The sequence below is a fragment of the Lacerta agilis genome, chromosome 9 (assembly GCF_009819535.1).
Source record: "Lacerta agilis isolate rLacAgi1 chromosome 9, rLacAgi1.pri, whole genome shotgun sequence".
NCBI classification, from domain to species: domain Eukaryota; kingdom Metazoa; phylum Chordata; class Lepidosauria; order Squamata; family Lacertidae; genus Lacerta; species Lacerta agilis.
The window spans coordinates 21295207-21313460 of NC_046320.1; the positions used below are offsets into that span (position 1 = coordinate 21295207).

The 18254-nt window shown below is 38.7% G+C and overlaps 1 protein-coding gene across 3 annotated transcripts in view; it reads left to right on the forward strand.

Annotated features, from left to right (window-relative positions):
* The window catches only part of CLOCK (clock circadian regulator), a 36634-nt gene extending 18380 nt beyond the window's left edge, over window positions 1–18254 (forward strand). For all 3 annotated transcript variants that reach the window (XM_033160722.1, XM_033160723.1, XM_033160724.1), the window contains exons 7-22: window positions 480–569; window positions 1856–1976; window positions 3351–3464; window positions 4564–4682; window positions 5464–5546; window positions 5759–5865; window positions 6940–7087; window positions 7336–7411; window positions 10343–10484; window positions 10797–10897; window positions 11372–11461; window positions 11865–12023; window positions 12889–13095; window positions 14954–15159; window positions 15467–15815; window positions 17110–18254. In XM_033160722.1, the coding sequence (XP_033016613.1) occupies window positions 480–569; window positions 1856–1976; window positions 3351–3464; window positions 4564–4682; window positions 5464–5546; window positions 5759–5865; window positions 6940–7087; window positions 7336–7411; window positions 10343–10484; window positions 10797–10897; window positions 11372–11461; window positions 11865–12023; window positions 12889–13095; window positions 14954–15159; window positions 15467–15815; window positions 17110–17337 (2340 nt within the window). In that variant the 3' untranslated portion in view covers window positions 17338–18254. The remainder of the gene's footprint in view (window positions 1–479; window positions 570–1855; window positions 1977–3350; window positions 3465–4563; window positions 4683–5463; window positions 5547–5758; window positions 5866–6939; window positions 7088–7335; window positions 7412–10342; window positions 10485–10796; window positions 10898–11371; window positions 11462–11864; window positions 12024–12888; window positions 13096–14953; window positions 15160–15466; window positions 15816–17109) is intronic.

Below are 18254 nucleotides of genomic sequence, written 5' to 3' on the forward strand. Positions count from 1 at the left end.
GGGTGGTATGTGGAGCCAGGCCTTCTCTACAGTGGCACTTTGACACCACACTGGGAGACATACTTAGCCTGTTCTCTTCCCACCTTTTGAAAGACGGTGAAGACCATTGTTGTCCATTGGGCATTTTATAGCAATGAGTTTAGTGCCTTGGTTTTGTGCTCCTGAAGTTTTGTGTTGAATTGATTTGAAACAATTTGTATCAAATTTGCAATTGGTATTTTAACGTTTTCTTCTGTATTTTAAGTTTTGTGAGCCTTTTGGCTGAGGAGCAACATCACAATGTACTTAGCATAATGTGCATTTCCCCGTGAATTGATTGTCAGATAGTGTTCAGTTCCACTGTTCAGGGTGCTGGTGCAGGGAAGTTTAAGATTTTGAGATCAATTAAGAAGTTAGTCCTGGCTCTTTTTTGTATGTTAAATCAAATTGTACAGTGGCCTGTTTGTCTCCTTTTAACTGTCTCTTGTGTTTAATTTCAGGCTCTTGATGGTTTTTTCTTAGCAATCATGACAGATGGAAGTATAATATATGTATCAGAAAGTGTAACCCCCTTACTTGAACACTTGCCAGTAAGTATGAGCTGCTTACAGGAAGATATCAGATTTATTTGGTCACTGGATGGACACTTTACCACCTGCCATTCTAGATTCTGGAGCTCAAATCGTATAATATCTTTTTAAAGACTTCATCTTTTCTTCCATTAAAGCAGCCTTAGTCCTATTTCATGTATAAGGCACTTCAGTGGGTGAATCAGGAGCTTCAGACATTTTTTCTCTGCTCATATACACACAGACATCACAGTGTACCACAGTGTGCACATGCATTGACCCCTGATGTAAGTGATATATGAAAATAACACACATATGCCTGTGCACGAACTTTCTTCCATATAGCCTACTTCTCGCTTATCAAAGGGCATAAGCATTTTATTTTTATCTTGCCCTAAGAAATTTATTTTTATACTTGCACTAAGAAATGGAGACAATTACAGTTGAGTCTACCCTTGTGTAGATTTGGTTTATAATAGTTGCAGACTTCGTTTCCTCTAAGGAGGAAAGGGACTTGAATAATCCTGCATATTGAGGTTTTTTTACCCACAATTGCTGTGCATATGGTAAAACTTTTCCTTTTGTCCAAACTGTTGGAATGCAACTGATAATTTTGCTGATTTTACTATTGCTGGTTTTCTGCTTGAATTTGATGAGAGGTTTGTATATATATTGTAAAAGCGTTCATTTAAAGTGGTATCCATAACTGATCTCTGCTCATGTCTTGTGCAAACAGACAGCATTGCTTTTCTGCACAAACAAGACATCTCTGGATTGCACACAAAATCAAGTAGGATCAGCACCAGAATATTGCAGGGTGTCCTCACTTTCTAACAGGATTGCTTCTCTTCAGGGTTTCTGCCAGCTAATTACACCCCTTTCCCAGATATTGCAAGTTGTAGTAAGCTTAAGCAGGGTATTCCACACCCCACACCCCAGTTTTCCACCTTTTGCAATCAATGCTCAATATCCCTTGGCTGCTTAGAATGCTCAGTCCTCATTCAAAGGTTGCTTCTTTAGGTTAAAACATATACGTCATTACTGCAATGTACCTCAATTCTCAAAAGACAGGGGAGTATCTTTTATACTTTGGATAGGATTATAGCAACGTTTGTTCACTGCATCTGAAATTAGGGCAATCCAGCTTTTTATTGTTGTAAAAATATTTGGAAATGTTGTACTTAATCAGGATTATGTGTTACAAGCAGCATAATATTTTTCTCCCTGACAGCTGTGTTAGTTACTTTGTATTCAAAAGTGACATTTCACAAGATTACATTTTCAGTTCATTTTTCTCTCTCTTTTAGTCTGACCTTGTGGATCAGAGTGTATTTAATTTTGTCCCGGAGGGGGAGCATTCAGAGGTTTATAAAATACTGTCTACTCATCTGTTGGAAAGTGATTCATTGACCCCAGAATATTTAAAATGTAAGTTGCACTGCTGAATTATCTCTCAGAAAAAAACTCCTGAACACTTCAACATGTTAAAATACAGTGAAAATATAATCACTGATTTATTTTGTTAAAACAAAGAGTTTCCTGAAATCTTTTTCACATACTAGGTATATGAAAAAGGCTAATACTAATATTTATATTTATATATGCAGGAGGTAAGGAACCAAGAATTGTTTCAACTGTGGCCAGCAACTGCTGCATTTGGGCAGTATTTATTATTATTATTATTATTATTATTATTATTATTATTATTAATGAATTTATTGAATTTCTGTACCGCCCTATACTCAGGTCTCAGGGCGGTTCACGGAATAAAATCCAAATATAAAACTACAAAATACATAATCAAAACAAAAACAACAACCCAATAACCCCCACCCCCAAAAAAACACATTTTAAAAGGGCATAGGATCCTCACAACATTTAAATTAAGACAATTAATTGGACAAGAACCACTTGTTGGAAAACCATGATCTCAGAAATGTCTGCAGAAATATCTGTCAATATATAAAATGAGTGTAAATTGTAACCGAACACTGCATTGTAGAATGCATGTGGTCAGTGTTCCAGTGGCCACCCATCTATGATACTGTCCGATGCCTTCTGCCATTCTCTCTCCCACTTGGTTCCCCCTTTGGGTTTTTTGAGGGGGAGGGGCTCTCACCCTCTTAGAGTTGTTTTTCTGAAGATTTTTTGCACATCTGCAAATCTTCAGTTCCCACAGGCTTACTGATACTTCCTTCTTAAATGTAGCTGATGCAATATTGGAGAGCCACACTCAACTCTTGAGCTTTGAAAACCAAAGGAGTACTGGGCTGTGTGGGCTGTCTGCAGTTGGGATGTTGACAGAAGCTTGCTTCACTTTCTGAAATGTTTGTCACTCATGGTTTGTTAAACCATGGGGTGATTATCATTATCCACAATTTTATTTTATATTGCTCACAATACTTTTGGGGAGTGGGGCAGATACATACCTTAAGGCTGCAACCCTATATATACCTAAATGGGACTAATCCACTTAGGCTCCTTTGGGAGGAAGGATGGATATAAATGAATAAACAAACAAACTCAGTGTACCTTACTTCTGAGTAGACATGTTAAAGATTATATTCTAAATGTGTAGGATCTTAGATTCAATCCTAGTTGAAAAATACTGTGGTAGCAGGGCAGGAAAAGACTGGATGCACTGAAGAACTACTCCCGTGTAAGGAATGTAAGATGGCACATTATTAAGGCTATGTTTAAGGTAGCTTCTTCCATTGTTTTGCACATTTTACTCAAGAGTATTAGCCTGTAATGTTTTGATGTTCATTTTGATATTCCATTATGTGTGTTTTGTTCTTCTAGCAAAAAACCAACTAGAGTTCTGTTGCCATATGCTCCGAGGGACAATAGACCCCAAAGAGCCACCCACATATGAATATGTAAAATTTATAGGAAACTTCAAGTCATTGAGTAACAGTAAGTTACAGCATTTTTTAAAAGTGTTTTAGATTACAACTAACTTGTGAAACGTTACAAGAAACAGGAAAAATAATGTACCTCTTTTTTTTAAGGAAACAGGCACTGGATTACATTTAAATGAGGATAGTGTAAATATACAGCAGGTCTGTTGACAGAAACTAGGGAAGTGTAGCAACTTCCAGTGAGTCCTGAATCCCAAGCCTTGGAGAGATTCTTGGCTGCTTTGGGCAAAGTGTGATCTGCATGTGACACCCAAGTCGAAGAGAATTCCCCAAGTGCCTAATGACACCTCAGTGATTCAGATGCTTTAAAAAGCTGCAAGCTCACCATATAAGGAAGACAGCAGGGTGTGTGTGTGGGGGGGCTAATTTATGTCTGTATTTTAAGGAAAACTCTAGGACCAGGATGGAGGGAAAGCTTGTTCAGAACTGTCAGTTTTTAATCAGAGGAATTATTTTGTTAGCACTCTTCAGTCCCAGTGTTTGAGGGGAGGGATGTTGCTGAATAATATACGTTTTCTCTGTGTTGTTTCTTGCTCTTTTGCAAGTTCAATTCTGCAGTGCAGCAAACATCAGAAAGAGTTCTGTTAGACTTCGGAGGTGTCCTTGCCTTTCCTGCTTTTTTCCTATTCTCCAATGTACATCTTTAGCGCTTTCATTCTTGTGCTTTTCAATTTATTTCCAGTTATTGTTAGTAGTCCCTCATTCTATTTTGATTTTATTTGCTGCTATTTCAAGGGTTTTTGTTCTGTTTAGCAGAGTGCAGTGTTATGCCCCTTCCCCCTATAGTTCAGGGTCTGAGGACTTTGCTTCTGTTTGATTGTATGTAGTTTTTTTAAAATCACTTTGATCTGAAGGAAGTGCAGGATATAAAAACTCTGAGATAAGTGAAACAGGTTGAGTGATTTTTACTTTCTTTTTATATCAGCTTAGGCAGCATTTATGTTATTAAATGAAATACTTTAAGAATGTAGTTTTAATTTTTTCTCCCAGGTGAATTTAAACACTTTGTTTCATAGGATCATTAATTATATGTCTGATTTTATAGGTCATTCTTAGAAATAGTAGTAATTTTCTTCTCTTCTTCTTGTCCTTAGTGTCTAACTCTGCACATAATGGTTATGAAGGAACCATTCAGCGATCACATAGGCCTTCCTATGAAGACAGAGTTTGTTTTGTAGCTACAGTCAGGTTAGCTACACCTCAGTTTATCAAGGTATGATAAGATTGTCATCTCTTCAAAATCTATGATATTTGCTTTCCTTTTGTATTTTTCTTAATCAAAACATTTATTGTTTAATGAACAATAATTTAAGTAACCATACTCCAATCCAGGAAGGGTAATCTGCTCCAGGATGCAGGTGTTCTTGTATAAATTGCCTCCTCGATTGGGTCTTGTGCTGTTAAAAAAAGATCTATAGCCGGCTTCTGTAACTGTACTGCACATATGTTGGATCAGGCTCAATCATGCATCCCCAGAGGATGATTTGGGCTTTTAGTTATCAGCTTGCCTGCGGTACTAGGAAGACTCAATCAAGTTCTCCTCATTGCCGTAGCTGATGTTCAGTGCCTTTCCTATAGGAATTTTGAAATGTGTCCTTCTGTGGTGCAAATTTAGATTTACTGAAGGCTTCATTGTAAAGAACTTCCTCTTTTAGGGAGACTATATACCATGTGAATTGCTAGTTAAAAAAAAAAAGCACAACTGCCTTCCTTATCAGTTCCCAGATGTCAAAAGTAGTTCTGAGGGTGATGGTTCCTCTGGTGGTTCTTTGCACAGAATGCTGAACTTGCCATTCTCATACTGGTAAAATAAGCATAGTACGGGTTGGTCTGAATTACTCCTCTTCCAAGCAGCAGTGAAACAGCAAAATAAGAAATATTTTGCATGTTACATTCACGTCGATTTATATGTATGTTTGGAAGTCTGGATTTCATAAGAGTTTTTACATTAGAGTAGAGCAGTTCTGAGAGACTTACGTTTTTTTATTTTTTAGGAAATGAGCACTGTTGAAGAACCCAATGAAGAGTTCACCTCTAGACATAGCTTAGAATGGAAGTTCCTTTTCTTGGATCACAGGTGCCATTTCTTACAATGTAGTACTAAGCGGTAGCACTCTGTTACCGTTAGTGGTCACTAATCCTCATTGGCTGTTTATAGCAAGAAATGAATTTTGCTTTTTACTGAATACGTTTTTATGTAATTATAAGCACAATTTTCTGTTTAAAAAGTGTGACCATTTTTTTCCCTATTCTGAGAAATAAAATAACAACTCTTATGTCATTATCCAGGGCACCACCAATAATAGGTTATTTACCATTTGAAGTGTTGGGGACATCAGGCTATGATTATTATCATGTTGATGACCTAGAAAACCTAGCAAAATGTCATGAACACTGTAAGTAAATGTCATAATTTTATGTAAACCATACTAATTTAGAATTGGTAACTTTTGGTGATGTATACCAGTGTTTTTCAACCTTTTTTGGGCAAAGGCACACTTGTTTCATGAAAAAAATCACGAGGCACACCACCATTAGAAAATGTTAAAAATTTTAACTCTGTGCCTATATTGACTATATATAAAGTAATTCTCTTGAATTTTTCAATTTTTCCCACGGCACACCAGGCAACATCTCGCGGCACACTAGTGTGCCGCGGAACAGTGGTTGAAAAACACTGATGTATACAAACTAGTTACAGTGGTACCTCTGTTCCCGAACATCTCCGTTGACAGTTTGTTTACTCCGTTGACAATGTGTTTACCCGGAAGTAAATGCTTCCATTTTTGAACACACCTCAGAAGTTGAACAGCTTCCGCTGCATGTCTTTCCATTTTCTCAATGCAATTTGCAGACGGCCCTTTGTGCCTTGGTTTTCGAATGTTTCAGAAATCGAACGATCTTCTGGAACGGATTGCGTTCAAGAACCGAGGTACCACTGTATCTATATTTGAAAATCTTTTAACTAAAGCTAAAATACTTGTAAATTTATGTTCTAAAAAAGTTTTTAATCACAAAATAGTGCTTAAACAAAAAAGCACTTTAGCACAATTTAAATAATTGCTTAATAATAATAATAATAATAATAATAAATTGCACACTCAGAATTATAACTTCCCTGTTTACTAGGCTAGGTTTTGCCCACTAGTGTGGATGGGACATTGTGCTATCTGAAGTGTGGAAAATCAATTTCAGTTGTGCATGTAACTAATAGATAAGAATAATGATTGGTGACATCAGGAGCTACCATTCTGGAAGCATTCATAGTAGTTGAGTTGCTTTCCATTCTCTCCTTGTACTGTATAATATGTTCCACAGCTTTTAAAAATAATTTATTTTTGTATTTGGGATATTAGAATGAAATGAATAAGGTTTTGTGTTGGTTTTAAAGAAATGATGTAAACTGTTTAAATGCACCTTCTGGAAGTGGCATTTTCTGAAGCAGAACCTTATTTTTACATTGTTTTCAGTAATGCAGTATGGAAAAGGGAAATCCTGCTATTACAGATTCCTCACAAAGGGTCAACAGTGGATTTGGTTGCAGACTCATTACTATATCACTTACCATCAGTGGAATTCTAGACCAGAGTTCATTGTATGTACGCACACGGTAGTAAGGTAATAGAATTCTGCATAATTTTTATTACAGTTTTTTTTGCAACAGATTTTTGAGCTATATTTTAGTACTTCTCCCACTGACTAAGAAGTCATCAGAGTCTTCTGAGTTAGTCACACGTAAAAGCATATTAATGCATCCATGTTATTTTTCAAATGCATTTAAATAATGTATATAAAATGTTTGCTACCATTCTGTTAAGATGAATGGATATGCTAATAGCCTGAAATGTTGGGTTATTTATTGGTAGTTACGCAGAGGTTCGAGCAGAAAGGCGGCGTGAACTTGGTATTGAAGAGTCTCTACCAGAAATAGCAGCAGATAAAGTAAGTTTTCCACCATCATCTTATATTGTTTCTGTTCATTGCTATGTTGTTGTTGTTCAGTCGTTCAGTCGTGTCCGACTCTTCGTGACCCCATGGACCAGAGCACGCCAGGCACGCCTATCCTTCACTGCCTCTCGCAGTTTGGCCAAACTCATGCCAGTCGCTTCGAGAACACTGTCCAACCATCTCATCCTCTGTCGTCCCCTTCTCCTTGTGCCCTCCATCTTTCCCAACATCAGGGTCTTTTCCAGGGAGTCTTCTCTTCTCATGAGGTGGCCAAAGTACTGGAGCCTCAACTTCAGGATCTGTCCTTCTAGTGAGCACTCAGGGCTGATTTCTTTGAGAATGGATAGGTTTGATCTTCTTGCAGTCCATGGAACTCTCAAGAGTCTCCTCCAGCACCATAATTCAAAAGCATCAATTCTTCGGCGGTCAGTCTTCTTTATGGTCCAGCTCTCACTTCCGTACATTACTACTGGGAAAACCATAGCTTTAACTATACGGACCTTTGTCGGCAAGGTGATGTCTTTGCTTTTTAAGATGCTGTCTAGGTTTGTCATTGCTTTTCTCCCAAGAAGCAGGCGTCTTCTAATTTCGTGACTGCTGTCACCATCTGCAGTGATCATGGAACCCAAGAAAGTGAAATCTCTCACTGCCTCCATTTCTTCCCCTTCTATTTGCCAGGAGGTGATGGGACCAGTGGCCATGATCTTAGTTTTTTTGATGTTGAGCTTCAGACCATATTTTGCGCTCTCCTCTTTCACCCTCATTAAAAGGTTCTTTAATTCCTCCTCACTTTCTGCCATCAAGGTAGTATCATCAGCATATCTGAGGTTGTTGATATTTTTTCCGGCAATCTTAATTCCGGTTTGGGATTCATCCAGTCCAGCCTTTCGCATGATGAATTCTGCATATAAGTTAAATAAGCAGGGAGACAATATACAGCCTTGTCGTACTCCTTTCCCAATTTTGAACCAATCAGTTGTTCCATATCCAGTTCTAACTGTAGCTTCTTGTCCCACATAGAGATTTCTCAGGAGACAAATGAGGTGATCCGGCACTCCCATTTCTTTAAGAACTTGCCATAGTTTGCTGTGGTCAACACAGTCAAATGCTTTTGTGTAGTCAATGAAGCAGAAGTAGATGTTTTTCTGGAACTCTCTAGCTTTCTCCATAATCCAGCGCATGTTTGCAATTTGGTCTCTGGTTCCTCTGCCCCTTCGAAATCCAGCTTGCATTTCTGGGAGTTCTCGGTCCACATACTGCTTAAGCCTGCCTTGTAGAATTTTAAGCATAACCTTGCTAGCGTGTGAAATGAGTGCAATTGTGCGGTAGTTGGAGCATTCTTTGGCACTGCCCTTCTTTGGGATTGGGATGTAGACTGATCTTCTCCAATCCTCTGGCCACTGCTGAGTTTTCCAAACTTGCTGGCATATTGAGTGTAGCACCTTAACAGCATCCTCTTTTAAAATTTTAAATAGTTCAGCTGGAATATCATCACTTCCACTGGCCTTGTTGTTAGCGAGGCTTTCTAAGGCCCATTTGACTTCACTCTCCAGGATGTCTGGCTCAAGGTCAGCAACCACATTACCTGGGGTGTATGAGACCTCCATATCTTTCTGGTATAATTCCTCTGTGTATTCTTGCCACCTCTTCTTGATGTCTTCTGCTTCTGTTAGGTCCTTTCCACTTTTGTCCTTAATTGTGGTAATCTTTGTACGAAATGTTCCTTTCATATCTCCAATTTTCTTGAACAAATCTCTGGTTTTTCCCATTCTGTTATTTTCCTCTATTTCTTTGCATTGCTCGTTTAGAAAGGCCCTCTTGTCTCTCCTTGCTATTCTTTGGAAATCTGCATTCAATTTCCTGTATCTTTCAAGATCTCCCTCGCATTTTGCTTGCCTTCTCTCCCCCGCTATTTGTAAGGCCTCATTGGACAGCCACTTTGCTTTCTTGCATTTCTTTTTCATTGGGATGGTTTTCGTTGCTGTCTCCTGTATAATGTTACGAGCCTCCATCCACAGTTCTTCAGGCACTCTATCCACCAAATCTAAATCCTTAAACCTGTTCTTCACTTCAACTGTGTATTCATAAGGAATTTGATTTAGATTGTATCTTACTGGCCCAGTGGTTTTTCCTACTTTCTTCAGTTTAAGCTGGAATTTTGCTATAAGAAGCTGATGATCTGAGCCACAGTCAGCTCCAGGTCTTGTTTTTGCTGAGTGTATAGAGCTTCTCCATCTTTGGCTGCAGAGAATATAATCAATCTGATTTCGATGTTGCCCATCTGGTGATGTCCATGTGTAGAGTCGTCTCTTGTGTTGTTGGAAAAGAGTGTTTGTGATGACTAGCTTGTTCTCTTGACAGAACTCTATTAGCCTTAGCCCTGCTTCATTTTGAACTCCAAGGCCAAACTTGCCAGTTGTTCCTTTTATCTCTTGACTCCCTACTTTAGCATTCCAATCCCCTATAATGAGGGGCTATAGCTTTAAAAAAATATTGCTATAGCTTTAAAAAAATAATACTTTAAAAATTGGCTTGTAAGGTTTGCAGTGCCTGTACTTCAGCAGGTGTTAATAATCCACCCACCCAGAGCTATTCATTCTTTCATGTAAATTACCTAGTGATAAGGTGTTCAAGCTGCTCTTGCACAGTTTGGTTTGGATTTTTTGTTTTGCTTTTGGGTTGTCAGAGTGGTGAAAGAGAAGCAAACACTGATCATAAGGAGAAGTAAGATGGAAAGATGGACTGTTAAGATGGCAAACAGAGCAGGGATAAGTTAAGGGAAGGTGAAGCACATGTACAAGAAATTTGCTTTCATTGTGAAAGCCCCATGTTTGAAAATTTGGTGAGATACAGTTAGTTTCTGCTAATTATATTGCTAATTATTTTGTGTGTGATGAACCAGCCAAAACATTTTTATTGTTTTAGAGTCAAGACTCTGGTTCTGAGAATCATATAAGCACAGAAAGCCTCAAAGAAGCTTTGGAGAGATTTGATCACAGCCCTACACCTTCTTCTGCCTCCAGGAGTTCAAGGAAATCTTCTCACACTGCAGTTTCAGACCCTTCTTGTGAGTGCACAAAATCAAAACCTGTTCTATAGAAGATTACTGACTTTGGGGCCTTGTGACTTTAAAATGAATACTATTCAGGATAATTGTAGCTTGATGATATTATCAGTTCTACAGAGAGAGTTGTTAATCTGGTGTGGAGTAAATCTCAATTTTTACCTAACCAAGTGGAATAAAGGCTGTTTTGAATATGCAGTGCTCTCATTTTATTGTGATGAACTATCTACTTGCCTAAGTATATCTGTGCAAACTCAGAATGGTGATGATGAATAAAAGTATCCCTCTTCAATTTTATATTTGCTGGGACATCAGCAACACCGACGAAGATGACAATGGATACTAGCACTCCTCCAAGGCAAAATTTATGCACTCTTGAAAAGTCCGCACAACGGAGGGCATCGCTTGGTAATCAGGTAATTCTTTAGAAAATAGAAACTCATAATTTATCTGTTAAGGCTTGTGAACTTTAGATTTTTTCGCTTAAAATACATTAGCTCAGTGGATAAGTTTGGAAATGCTCACGAAGTCTACTTGTTCCACTAAAACAAAAGAGGAAGGTACACTGGAACAGAGAATAACTCTCTGAGGCTTCTGCTGTACATGGTTAATCTTTGCCTACCTGTTTGGGGTGTATAACACTTGCATTTGGCTTTTTATATATGTGTATGTTCATGTGGGCAAATCAAAATTAAAAAATTGAAATCAGCAAGTGATTTAAGGTGGTCCAAACTTTTTCTAGCTATCCCATTTCTTCTCATGTAGTTAGGGAAGAAAGGAAGGTTACATTTGGGCTTATCATTTTAAAACCTCCTCCTCTATTCTATCTGCTTCCAAAATACATATTTCATTTGATAATTATGGTATGTATATTTCTTTTTAAATCCTAGTCTTTAAATTCACAATCTATTGGACAACCTTTAGCACAGCCAATGATGTCCCAGCCTGCATCTTTACAGATTCAGCAAGGCATGTCTCAGGTACTAATTAAATCTGAATGTGTATTAAAGCAGTTAATTTGTATTAAAGCAAGTAGTTACATTTTGATCCTTTAATGGATCTTTGTTTGATCTAGAATTCAGTTCTTGAATTTGGGTGCGTTGGAAGTAATGTCCCCTGCTATTAACAGGTCCCAGTACCTGACTTTTGGTTCAGCAGGTCCTGTTTTCTCTTTGTCTAAGATTTCTCTAAATTGGTCAGCATCCTCAGTACTTTTTTTTAAAAGTCTTCTTTGTCAGAAATTGACTTTAAGCTAAATACAGATAATTACTTCCATATGCACAGGGTTGATAGAATTTTTTGTAGTGGTTAATTACTTTTCCTATGGTGTGTTTGCTACTGATTCAAATCTTTCTTGCGTTTTTCTTAAATGTTGCTTTGTAGCCTATGCTTCAGTTTTCTGCTCAGTTAGGAGCCATGCAGCACTTAAAGGACCAATTGGAGCAAAGAACACGAATGATAGAAGCAAACATTCATCGGCAACAAGAAGAACTGCGTAAGATTCAGGAACAACTCCAAATGGTCCATGGGCAAGGACTTCAGGTTGGTTAAAGCTGATCAGATACTGACATAGCTAGTGATTGTACACTTAATATATATATATATATATATATCTGTGTGTGTGTGTGTGTGTGTGTTTGTATGTGTGATGTACAGATTAACAGATTTTTTGCATGCTGGAATACAAAATTCTTGATAAAAGACACCTTCATTACTAATAAAAATAAATAAAAAAGTTGTCTAGTAGCACCTTATAGTAGACCAACTAAGTTTGTTCTGGTATAAGCTTTCATGTGTATGCACTTTTCTTCAGATACCATTATAACTTCATTATTAAGTTATTAATTCAGGAGATTTGTACTTTGCATTTCAACTGAAGTTCTTAAAGGAGCTTACAACATTAAGAAAATACAATGAGTATATTTTGATTAGTTGGTTCTATAGATAAAATATTTCCTGCAAAAGCATATCTTTAATGTTATAGAACTTAATTTGATCAACCATTTCACTGGAATCCTAGATGTTCATATCAGTTACTAATAAGGGCCATGTGATATAACTGCAAATTCTGCCACTAGTAAAATAAAATATAAATACAGGTTACAGTAGTTTGGAATATATGCTTGGTTTTCCCCTTTACCAGATTAACAGTATAATCTTATGCATGCTTACTCAGAAATAAGACTTGCTGAATTCAATTTTATTACCCCCAGATAAGTGTGTATAGAGTGCAGTCTAAGCCTCATATGCCCATTAGAACACTATTATTATTAGACAAAAAGATAGTGTATATAATTTTCACCTCTAAGATAGGGAATTCATTGACCTTTAAACAAACAATGATTTATCTGTTCTGTATGCTCACTAGTATTTTAAGCACTGGCATGTATTCTTTTTCTTGTGAAAGATGTTCTTGCAGCAGTCAACTCCTGGATTAAACTTTGGTTCTGTTCAGCTGACTCCTGGAAACCCATCAAATATTCAGCAGATTACACCAATAAATATGCAAGGTCAAGTTGTTCAAACTAATCAAATCCAAGGTGGCATGAACACCGGGCATATTGGTGCTCAACACATGATACAGCAACAGCCTTTGCAAAGTAGTACCCAACAGGTAATGCCACACTTGAATATAATATTCAGTTATGTGCCATTGTTTCTTAAATGCAGCCATTGTGTCTTTATGTTGCCATGAGAGAGTGCTCCTTTAGTAGATGTTATTTATTCTTCAAGCATTCACTTCTACTAGCCTAGCCTTTGAGGGTAGGGAAGGGCTTAGAGTCAGGAAAGTCTGACTCATATGTCAAAGCCAACTTTAGGAAGTATATTGGTGGATTGAGTGGGCTGTTGCAAAAAACAACAACCCGTCCCACACTTTGTTTAATATAGGAAAGAAGCAAGAAGTGACTGGGCTAGGAAGCTAGACAGGGACAATCCAGGAAGCTAGAGAGTTCAGATTATCGGTGGATCAATTTTTTGGCCATTCAGAAGTGAACAATTTGTCACTGCACAAAGGAAGATAGGAAGGAAATAAATGTTCAAGGGCAAACAGAATTTGCAGAACTGTTGCCATGGTGCAAGGATTAATAGACAAGTCAACATTTACTTTTGTTGCATAGTGCCATCTAGTGGGTGTTCTACTGTAATTCTGGTGAAAAATAAGTTGCATCAGGAGGAAGAGGTGTCTCTCCCCAGTCCCTATTTTTTCTCTTTTTGGGAGGCTGTTTCTGCTTCTCTAGACAGCAATTCAGGAAGATATTTCAGCAGTGACAATAGCCTCAACCAAAATATCGGTAGACCTGATTTTTCAGAAATGGCTGGAGCATTAACTAATTAACTGGGGGGGGGGAAACCATCCACTTTATTAATCATGGCCTTTAAACAAATTCTAATTGGAACTGTTCCTTCTCTAAAGTATGTTCAGTTGTAAATTCCAAATCAACTTTGTCAATGGTAAGCTTCCCTAGCATAATAATTAGGCCGAAACAAAGTGAACCACGTAACTGACAGCTCGCATCCTGATTTTGATAATTGTGGGCTATCTTTTTCACTTTGAACCATGCATTTAAGATTCCTTTGTCTTGTCTGTGCATGCACATCTGTGTGAGTGTATGTCTACCCATTTGACTGCCTGTGTGTGCGCGCACACTTAATTGGCTGCCTGTCTGTGTTTAAGAGACAGCGGGCGTTGGGTGGCACAGGCACAGCACACACTTTGACCACACCCACCACTGGCATCCACTGGCACGACCAGTGCCGCCCTTGGGCTGAAAAGGGTTTGGCATGCCTGCTTTAAAAAGAAGACAAACAGGATGATTTCAAAATACCCCATGCATTGCAATTACTACATTGAAAGGAAGGCAATTCAATCATTACATACCGTAAGATGTATCTTTTGTGAAATTTCAAACTACTAAGAATGTCATTAAATTGTTTTTTAAAACGTATTCTCCATTTTAAAAAAGGAAAACGTCTTCCACTTTAACATTGGTGACCTTTAGTTTCTAGTCAGGATGGTGAATCATTACAGCCTGAGGGGGGAGAGTGGATGATTTCTAGTTCTCGTTGCATCCTTTGAACAAACTCAAATCCTCTTTCCCAGAAAGAATTCCTTATGGTGACCCCTTACTCCTTAATAAAACCTTCCTTTGGTTGTCTCAATTGAAGGTAAGGAGATATTTGAGCAGGGTGTGATTTCACCTTTTTCTGGCCCCTGCACCTTCACAGGCCACAGCTCATTTATGGTCGGTGATTTCAAATACAAAGCTTGTGTTTTCTAGAGAGCTAATATGATATAGATAACGCGCCACTACAAAATGCCCCCCAAAATAGATGACATACAATTAGCAGAACCATTAAAAAAACAACCAGGCTGCTCAGCAATCTGTAGTTTCTTGCAGTTTGGTGGGGTTGCCTTAAATCTGTTCTGTCATGCTAAATAATCACATTGACAACCTATTTTCTTTGTGCAGCATAATCAACAAAATGTTCTCAGCGGGCACAGTCAACAGACTTCTCTTGCTACGCCATCTCAGAGCACACTGTCAGCCCCCTTGTATAACACTATGGTGATTTCCCAGCCGGCTACAGGGAACATGGTCCAGATTCCTTCTAATTTGCCACCAAGTAATAACCAGAATGCTGCTATTACCACATTTACCCAAGATAGACAAATCAGGTAAGTGTTAAGAGAGACAAGTGAGGCTTGCTACAAAATGCTGCTGTGTAGAATGCTCCTGTTCAGTGTTCCAGCCAGCCAGCCATGCCTTCTTTCAGGCTACTCCACACTTGATGTGTTGCTCATGTTAAGCAAATAAAATCAGTCTGGGCACTGTTGGAGAGAGGATGCTGAACTAGAGGGACTCTTGGGTTGCTGTTAGGCCTTAAATGAGATTGAAAGTACAGAAAGCACCCATCAAGCTAATTTGTGGGATGTTTGTTAAGACTACCTGAGACGGACAACAGATCTTTCTTTTCTTTCACAGATTTCCGCAGGGACAGCAGCTTCTAACAAAGCTAGTCACTGCCCCTGTAGCTTGCGGAGCAGTTATGGTACCAAGTACTATGTTTATGGGACAGGTGGTGACTGCTTATCCCACTTTTGCTGCACAACAGCAGCAGCCACAGACATTATCAATAACACAGCAGCAGCAGAGCCAGCAGGAACAGCAGCAGCAGCAACAACAGCAGCAGCAGCAGCAGCAGCAGCAGCAGCAACAACAACAACAACAGCAGCAGCAGCAACAGCAACAGCAGCAACAGCAACAGCAGCTCACTGCAGTTCAGCAACCCTCTCAAACTCCGCTGACCCAGCACCCACAACAGTTCTTGCAGGTAAAGCCACATTTTCATTCATATGTTCGATGAGCTGGCCGTATAGGACAATGCAGCTTAATGAACCTATACTGAAAGGTGTTTTTCTGTAGATAGTTGATGCTATACATGTTTGGCTTTTGGAAAACACATAATTCCCTGCAGCAATGCAGGGAAGGTAATATTAATTGTAAAAAAAATGCCAGCCTCTGTCCTAGGAAATGTGGATTTTTAAGTCAGGCTGGGGGGGGGCACATCCTGAATTCAGGTAAGGGGAGGGGAGGAGAGGAAATAGGTGCATTGCATTCAAAAAGCTTTCCCACATGGCTTGCTTCAGAAATGGGAATCAAATGGAAATGCCTCCTTTGAAAGTCCTTCTTCAGACTTCCTATGCATCATTTATGGTAAGAGCTGTTTGTTTGGAAGGCTATATTTACTTCATAACTTGTGCCAGAGAATTTTATGTCTGCATACCAGATGGTCTTGGATGGCAAGAGCCAAGGAGAAGTCTGTCTGTCTACCTATTTATTTATCTGTCATCTATCTATCATCTATCTAGACTATCTATCTATCTATCTATCATCTATCTATCATCTATGGGATAGGAATCAAAAAGAAAAGGCACAAATAATGTTTTAGTGAAAAAACTATAGTATTGTTTTTCAGCTGAGGGAGGGGAGGTTTTAAAACCAGTTTGTGACATGGTCTGGATGTCAGCTGTTTGAAGTGCCAATGGTAGGAGTGGGGAGCCAATGGCTACATTTGCACAAAACAATAAACCAGATTATTTTTCTGTCTGCCTGTCTTTAAGTGTGTGTGTGTGTGTGTGTGTGTGTGTGTGTGTGTGTGTGTTAAAAGCAGTCTGTATTGAGTGATGAAAATCAAGGAAGTTGAGAGGGAATAAGTGGGAAATAGGACCAAACTACTTATATGTTCACCATTCTTTTTCTCTGTGGACAGAGGAATGTCATCATAAGAACAGTAAAGACCCCTGTCAAATAACACAGTACAGTCGTACCTTGGTTTTCGAACAGCTTAGTTCTCGGACGTTTTGGCTCCTGAACGCCGCAAACCCGGAAGTGAGTATTCCGGTTTGCAAATGTTCTTTTGGAACCCGAACATCCAACGCAGGTTCCGCAACTTCTGATTGGCTGCAGGAGCTTCCTGCAGCCAATTGGAATCCGCGCCTTGGTTTCTGAACGTTTTGGAAGCCAAACGGACTTCTGGAACGGATTCCGTTTGACTTCCGAGGTACAACGGTATACCAGTTACTCTCATGAAAGAGGTGCCTTAACTCTCTTAATTGTGTATTTAGACCTCCAGGTTGCTTCATGGAAATCAGTCAACTCAGCTTATTCTCTCTGCTGCTTTTCCACTACAACAAAGCACTTTTACCCAGTCACACCACCAGCAGCATCAGTCTCAGCAGCAGCAGCAACAACAACAGCAGCAGCAGCAGCAGCAGCAGCAACAACAACAGCAACAAATTTCACGACACAGAACTGACAGCATGACAGAGGTTTCCAAAATTCAGCCACGGTAGCATGGAGGCTCTTGTTTCCAGGAGCAATGCAGAGGAGTAGCTGCTCCGTTAACAGTTGCCCTGGTGTTAGAGAAAGAAGCCGTCAGACTTTCTGAAGTGCAGTATTGAATATTCTTCTAACCGCTTGGAATGTGTGTGCTGAGGAAAACAAAGCAAAATGCTATTGGAGGTATATTAGGTATAAATCTGCAAAAAAGATGATGGGGACAGGGACATGGCTACCTTTGAGAGGAACCTAGTTACTCTGGTTTCTGCGTTTTGTTTTTCCTTCAAAGGCATGCACTGCCATCAGTTAACTTGTCCAGATCAAGTCTCAAAATGTTCAGTGGACTAAATAGGGCACTTAAATATCTTGATGTTTTTAGCAATTTTCTCAGATTAAGTGTTACAATGGACATGCTGTCATGACAGCAGTTGGGTTTGTTTGTTTGTTTTTTAAAAAAATTTGTTTGCCTGCAATTATGCTCCAAAAGGAAGTTAATTTTTTCACATTTTGGGACAGTAAATATTTTCAAAATATTATGTGGAATCAGTCTTCATTGTACAGATACTGTAAAATACTATGTATATGTCTGGATAAAAGGTGAGAGAGCAAAATATTTTATATGATGCATGAAACTGTTTTGAATATGTTTTCCCCCTACATTTTCACACAATGCTCAGATTACTATTTTCATCCGTTTTTACTTGTTTGTCTTCTACATCATGCTCCATCATTTATTCTCACCTGTAATGTGGGCACAAGTCTTCTGTTTGTGCTTTATGTGTGATTGTCGGAGTTAGTTCAATGAGGTAATATAGTGTGCTGGTTTGTGGAAGTTTTGCAGTTAAATTATTGATGAAACTCTTTGAACTTGTGGGGGGGGGGGTTCAAGGCATTAAGATTCGTATATATCATTTGTCATTTCATAAATACT